General features: G+C 42.7%; 1 protein-coding gene across 3 annotated transcripts; it reads right to left on the bottom strand.

The window, feature by feature from the left end:
* Positions 1–1646: 1646 nt before the first annotated feature.
* Positions 1647–7342, bottom strand: DOLK (dolichol kinase). Of its 3 annotated transcripts, none has more exons than XM_052816026.1 (2): positions 7276–7342; positions 1647–4181 (listed from the first exon to the last, which is right to left on the bottom strand). In XM_052816026.1, the coding sequence occupies exon 2, from the start codon at positions 4074–4076 to the stop codon at positions 2505–2507; it is 1572 nt and encodes a 523-aa protein (XP_052671986.1). In that variant the 5' UTR covers positions 4077–4181; positions 7276–7342; the 3' UTR covers positions 1647–2504. The 3 variants fall into 3 exon arrangements, with proteins under 3 accessions (XP_052671986.1, XP_052671987.1, XP_052671988.1); XM_052816027.1 differs by lacking the exon at positions 7276–7342 and adding an exon at positions 6997–7261; XM_052816028.1 differs by lacking the exon at positions 7276–7342 and adding an exon at positions 6411–6890.
* Between the last annotated feature and the right edge of the window lie 34 nt (positions 7343–7376).

Below are 7376 nucleotides of genomic sequence, written 5' to 3'. Positions count from 1 at the left end.
CTTTTCATCTCCCTCATCTTTTCTTTGAGGAAGACACAGTGTGACCTTGTCCCACCAGCTGGGGCCAGCGCTAAGTTGTCTGATGACCAGTTTGAACTCTCAATGTGCACAAGAACAGTTAATATCCCCAAAACCTCAACAAAACCAAACCAACTTAAAGCAAGGTGAAACCTAAGGAATGTTAAGAAAAGTAAGTTTTCCAAGGCAAGCTCAAGCCTGTATCCTAAACTGAACAGAAGCTGCGTAGCTGTAATTTCACTGGCACTGGTGCAATGGGAACACTGAGATATGAGCCCAGTATCATCAATGCACTAATTACATCATAGTAACCTTAAGACTGCTCCAAGTCCTGGCAGAGTGAGCCCCAGTTCTTACTGACTCATCCCTTTCAAAAGTATATTGCCTGTGTCTGGCATTTGTTTGATGTGAAATAGTCAAATCTGGTTTCTTTATAGGAGGAAGTTTCCTTTCAGCCCTTTGGACTTTGCTGGGCAATGCAGAATAGGTTCAGTACAGCAAAGAATTCATCACAGAGGAATGATCAGGTGGCTGTAGTAGGAATTAGGAAGGTGGGTAATGGCAACAGCAGTAATGTCGAGTTCAAAGTTTCTGCAGGTACAGCTGCTGCCTTCCCCTACCTTTTTTCTACAGTTTGTTTGAAAGCTGTGAGCAGGGCAGAGGGAAAGTGACTTCCTTCAACTCTGGTGCTATTTTATGATGCTACTGGTGAAGGCTGTGGCTTATGATGGAAGCAGCTAAAGCTTTTTCTGTGTCTTTCCATTAGAAAAGTTAGTAATTTAGAATAGGACCTTTCTGCTGAGGAGTGATAGTTTGTCCTCTGATTATATGTACCACTACCTGCAATGTACAAAACCATCTAGTTCAAGTGCATAAATAAAAGCAAGAAACAGGATTTCCTGTTAAATGTGAGGGGAAACTCAGTCTAGCACAATTAATGAGTTTGTTTCCAACAAAGAGTATCTGACAATTTATTGTGTTATTAACCAAAACCAGCTCTGGACAATTTTGACATCCTCAGGAAAAGCAGTACGAAATCTCAGGAGCCCTGCCCATGCAGGGGCGTAGTTTGGGCAATGCTGCCTCTTAGCTGTTCGAGTCCTGGCTTGTTGCGGGGACAAATGCAATATTGGGTTCTGGGGCCAATTTTGCTGGCTCTGTCTGCTGGCCCAGAGCACTAGTTTCACTCCACCCCTGGTCTTATTCTCGCTCCTAAGACACAGTCTCAGGGCTAGGACTGCAGGACAGTATTGTGTAAGGTATCTTGGACTCACACAAAACTCTTCCCAAAAATGAATAAAAGAAGTGTCAGAAGTTAACTTCATCCTGCAAACAAGAATTCTGGAATGCAAATCTCTGCTTGGGCACTTCTCAGGGGAAGGGAAGAGGCAGGGAGGACATGTGCTAATGTGTTTTTGTTCTCATGGACACTCTGCAAACTGATAAGCAGAGATTGTCAATACAGAAGTGTTTAATACTAAAAATTAGGTGGGGTTTTTGGCCACAAAATGGTAGTTTTAATTAAATGGACAGAATTAAATGGCTCTACTCAATTTGTTGATAGAAGCATTTTTATAAATTATTTGATTAAACATCTAGCTGAAAAAAATGTGAAAAGTAGAAAACTGTAATAGTATTAGAAAAGTTTATTGACTTTAACAGATTTCTTTTCTGCTTTCATGATTGTGTAATCAGTTTTCCCTGTGACTTTGCTTAGTTTTTTCCCCTATATTGAATAGTATCCCAAACGAATTATAGATTAAAATCTTGAAAAAAACATTCTTGTTGCATAAACCTTCAGGGCTAAAACTGCAACCCTCTTGTTTGGAATAAATGGCCTCTTTCTTACATTCTCAAACCTCTCCCACCTGCTCTGGATAAACTCAGCTATTATAGCTACTGAGTTTGAAGTTGTGTTCGTGCATCACAGTGTGGCTCTTGTTGATGGTGACTGGATATATTTGGACAGTTGTACTCACTCTGTGTGGTCACCTTCATTACAAAACATGCTTTAAATGGTGCTTATACAGAAACAAGGAGTTCACATATTCAGTAATACAAGATGGCAGGACTCAGTACAGCAAAACAAGTTTTGGCTCTGATACAATACAGAGGTGGCAACATCTGAGAGGCTTGCTTATTTATTTTTTTTCCTCTCATTGACTTACCTCTTCTTCCTCTACTTCCTTTGCCTCTGGGCACCCAGAAGAAACTTAAATCGGATTACTAAACACAAATGCTATTTTTATCAGTCATGTTTGTGTTCCTGTGAGAACATAAAGCAACTCATGCTGTTTTAAATGGGGAAAAAACAAGACCACACCAAACCCTTTATTTTAAATAGGTCTTTTTCATTTCTGTTTTTAACAATTTTATCTGCTGTACCAAAAACAGTGTTTAGATCAGCTTTGAGCTCTCATTACAGTGCATATTCTATTACCACTTTTCTCTAGAAAGGGGAAAAACCTTTGTTCCTGGAAGTGCTTCTATGCCATAAACATTATCTGGAGGTAGAGAGGCAACAGCAGATTATCGATTTGGGTAGTATAAGCTTCCAAAAGAGAAACTAAGCTCACAGATGCCAGAATCCAGGCATAGCTGGAGTTCAGATTCACACTGCTGTCAAAGATCAGAATAAGAGCCACAGCAATGATCTGAGCAAAAATAGCTGTCATTGTCCCTTCAAAGGTCTTCTTTGTTCCTGGCCATTTGATTTCTCCCATTGTGCTGCCAAAAACGGAGGCAATAGTGTCTCCTACCCCTACTGCCAGTACCCCAGAGTAGGGGACCAGTGCTCCTGCCCCAGACAAGGTACCTTTAGGAGCACAAGATCTGGGGAACAACCACACTGGGAGGGACATGCCAAGGAGGAGATAAATATGAGTCAAGATTAGAGGTCCACTGTCTCTTTCGTCCAAGAAGAGAGACAGCAAATGCCTAAGAGTTTGGCCAAATGGTTTGATCCTGAAGTACCGAATATACTCTAAGAAGATAAACACTGCCAGACACAGAACTGCAGCAACATAGAGAAGCTGGCGGTCATAAATTAGTCCAGGAACATAAGTAGCTACAACAATGAAATGGAAATATTTCCTGGTTATAGTTGAGGCCTGATGTTTTTTAGATTCAGATGATCTCTTAGCATTCTGGTAGAAAACTATGCCACATGCTGAAGCAGCCAAAAAGGTCCAATATACAAGAAGGTAAACTCTTGTCTGTGTCTGAAACAGAAACTGGAGTAGCCAGAATAAAGGGTTCCTCTGGATCAGTCGGTACAGCCAAGGCATGATGACCCCTAAGCCTAGCACTGCTGTCATCATGTGGAAAAACATGGAGGAGATCCACGTACCCGAATCCATAAAAATGAAGAGCACAGTGAAAAAAAGCCCAAGAAGAACAACTCCAACAACTGCTACCAGAAGGAAAAAGTCTATGGGATCACCTCTGCCCTCGATTACATTCAGTGAGCGTTTAATGAGCTGATTGAGAACAAAACTTATACCTCCGAGAACTAACAATGCTTCTCCAGGAGTAAAACATCGAGGCAACAAGTACAGCAAGATCATACTGAGGTAGACAAAAATTAGCAGCACTTCTAGGACCTCTATCACTTCTGAAACAGTCAAAGAGTGCTTCATGGTATAGATAATTATACTGCCAGCAACACCAGTAAGTATGCAAGTGTTGGTTGGCACAGGTTTTGTGATGCCAACCGCTATTACAGACAGAAAGAGAGCAACGAGCATGCCCGTGGAAGCTACAACTATGCCAAAACGTTCGAAGTACACAATGCCAGCAGATTTGCACCTCTCCTTCATCGTTATCCCCAACAAGGGGATGACCATGCTAGCTGGCAGGAGGCCACTGTTCGCTGCTGTACGGAACTGGAATACAGCCCCACCCAGCTGGAGCAGACGGTCCCATTTGAATTGGGCATAAAAAGCCTGGATGGCGAGAGCAACAGCGCACCAGGAATACCGGTCCCACACCACTGCGTGCACAAAGAGAACGATGATGAACACTATCAGGGATTCCACGAGCACTGGCTTGTTTAACATGATTCCAGTCCAATGTGGCTCAAGCTTTCAAACTCTTTCTCAGGAGTCCCGATGTGCTTAATAATTGTCCATTATGAAGAATTCCCTTTCGTGCTACTGCAATTCCTATTAAAAATAAAAAAAAGAGGAAACAATTAAAGCCACAACTGGAAAAGCTAAAGCTTTCGCACAGCTGTTTTGTTCTTAAGCTCAATTTAAACTGATAGTTATGTGCCAGTTGTTAATGTCAACCCACAGGTGAATAAAAAAAATATAGAACCAGTGAGGTAGTAGATCAGCCAAAACTGTCATCCCCTTTTGAGAATCAGAGAAGTCAGCCTGCAGTGACAGAAATGAACCACTGAATACTGGTGTATTCAGATACAGTTTTAAATATTTCTGTTGCAGTGTCTTTGAATGAAAATGTGAAGCAAACAAGCCATAAATATTCCCAGAAGGCTTCATTGTGATGGTGTGAGTTTGAAATATAGTTAATTTAAAAGTTTAAAGGTAATTTTAGAACCTAATTTTATATGCGGTTTTCACTGTATTTTTACAGAATGTTCCTCCTTTATTAAATATTTCTCTTCCCACTGCTGTGCAAACCCCCCTACGTACCTCTCTCCTTCTGTCACTGGTGTTATGATTGAATACTTCCCATTACTGCAGTAGTTGTTTTATAATGCTATATAGTATTTAGAATAGAAGTAGGAAAGAAAACATCACAATCACTTAAAAAAATTGTCAAATGGCATACTTTATCTAGTTTTGATCTATTACCAGAACTGTCAAGATAAGCTAAGTTGGAGATCTGAGCACAGAAAAATGAAGTGAACAGACCTCATCTTGCCTGTAGCCATAAGAGGATGTTTATCACATCCTTAGTATTAAGCAGCCTAATTTGTTCTGCTTCTACAGCACTGCTGGGTCATATTTGTTACAAAGATATCTATTCTGAAATACGCTTCTAGTCCATCTTCATGTATTGGCAATATTCTGTTTAACTCTAGGATGTGTTGTAGCCACATGATTTAACTATTATACAGCTTCATAGGTGAGTAAATGAGTCTGATTTATTCTTCCTTATTTTTAAAGAAAGGTATTGGCTTCATTTCTCTTTAACACATGGCACGGCCTCTTCCCTGTCAGCTATCTTGATTCCCGTTTTCCAAGCGAGAACCCTGCATGCCTATTCTACACAGACTCTAGATCTGTATAAATAAGTGAAGTATTTTAATGTTAGTCAGTCATTAATGACACTAGACAAATATTAGCAAGTCTCATCCCAAAACCGCATCATTACTTTATAAGTGATTTGTTTAACTAACCTCTGGTACGATTTATTTTCCTCAAGAGTAAGTAAACCCTCTGAGACATTCTTGATCATGATCTAAAGCTGTCATTGTTTTCTATATCCCCTCACTCCCTTGTCTTACTAAGACTTAGTGCATTTACAGCTCTTCACCTTCGCTCAGTCAAGGCTCACAGCCAATGACAGCTGCATTGCAAACTAAACTCCTTTAAACTTTTGGACTATAAGATAAATAGTTGAGATAATCAGCAATGCACACAATGACTCTATAGGTTAAATCATATCTTATCTTCTTCGAAGTATTGTGGGCATTCACAACGTTGTGAAATTCTCACCAGCATTTATTGCTTTCTGGCAACCTTTGTTTCTCCTTATCCATAATCTGATGTTAAGTCTTAGCCATACGTAAACCAATGCCATTACACTGACATCTCTTTTGTGTTCTTTGAAGGTATCAGTTTCTGTATGTCTGCTGGCAATAGAATGGCTGATCCAGTTGCATGTATCCCTGCTGTGTAAGATATCTCCAGCTGAAACTCTGGATTGCTTCATCCTTTCTGGCCCACCCTTAGCAGTAAACCCTTATTAAATTCTGCTCCCCCAGTCTCATTACTAATATATACATTAGCCATTAGCTCCCTCAAGGAAGGCTAGAAGTTTATTTAAAGTTTTGGCTTGGGTTTTCATCCAGTGTTGAATGGTGTCACCAGATTATAAAGCTGATAGAGATCTTAGCAGTAATATTACTGGGTAACTATTAAAGTTTGTACCATCAAACTCCCTTACACTGTGGGTCTGGAGCAGTTTAGTTATTTATGAGTTTGTATTGAAAAATCACAATTATTAATAGATTGCTTTTTGGCATCCTTATTCACATAGGCTGAAATACTTGATTGCCAAACAACTGCATTGCATTTACTGTTGCTATACAGCTAGATCAGGCCAAGTACAATCTTTTTGCCATCACAATTCATTTTTAAACAGAACAGGAGAAGAATTAATCATATAGTCAATAAAACAGAACTGGCATGGGCAATATCTACCTACGACCAACAATGGTTTTGGGGCCCCACTCCTTGTTGTTTCTGAGCACAGGGGAGGGGGAAGCTTAAGGCTTATTTGAGAAGAGGCAGGGTAAATACCACACACTAGCCAAAGCTTGAAAAAGACCTCCCACTCAGTCTGGCAACTTTAAGGTTGCAACCCAGCTCTTGCATCAATAATGACAGCTTCCCCCAGCAGGCAGCCTGCCAGCTGGCCTATAAGACAAGGAAGAATTTCACCATGTGAAACGCAGGTCTCCTACTCTATTGCAGCAGCTTTGAAAGCCGATGACCTGTGAATTTGTAACACGATGTATTTCACTGCTGAATTGTTTCATTTTCTCGTGCCTGCTGCGATTCCCTCCTCCACACCTTCTTTCAGGTAACATGAAGCTCCTCAGCACTCATGCTCTCTCACACACTGAACAGGACCCATCGCCCCCAGTTTCAAGCCGGACTAAGCGTTTTCTGCCCGTTTCGCGATCAGCATCCCGGCTGCTCTGGGTAGGGATGCTTCCCCCTGACGTGCTCCCAAACACCCGGTAGCCCTCGCCTCGCTGCGCCACCTGCCGCCTCCCTCTCTTACCTGTGTCCCCCGCAGCGCTGCGGGCTCCCCTTGCCCTCTCCTTCCACGCCGCCCTCCGTCTCCTCTCCCCCTCAGCCGCGGCACCCCGCAGCCCAGCCGTCACTACTAGGAAGCTGCCTCGGGGCACCGGCCGCAGCAGGGATGGCGGACCTGCGTTAGCCCCTGGAAGGTCTCGGAGCCGCTCGGAAGCTCAGCCCGGGGAAGCCCCGGGTCCCACCGAGGAGCTGCACCCTTCCCCGACCGCCCCCCCGCAAACCCGGGAGCGGAGCGCGGACCCACCTCACGGGACGCCGCCATCTTGGCGCTGGCGCCTGCCACATGACCCAAAACGCCGGGTGGGGGGCCGGAGGCGGAGCGGTGGCCCCCACCACGTGACACCG

Source organism: Harpia harpyja, chromosome 19, assembly GCF_026419915.1.
Source record: "Harpia harpyja isolate bHarHar1 chromosome 19, bHarHar1 primary haplotype, whole genome shotgun sequence".
Lineage (NCBI taxonomy): Eukaryota > Metazoa > Chordata > Aves > Accipitriformes > Accipitridae > Harpia > Harpia harpyja.
Note: the sequence above shows the minus strand (reverse complement) of the source record. Positions and strands in the feature narration are given on the sequence as shown.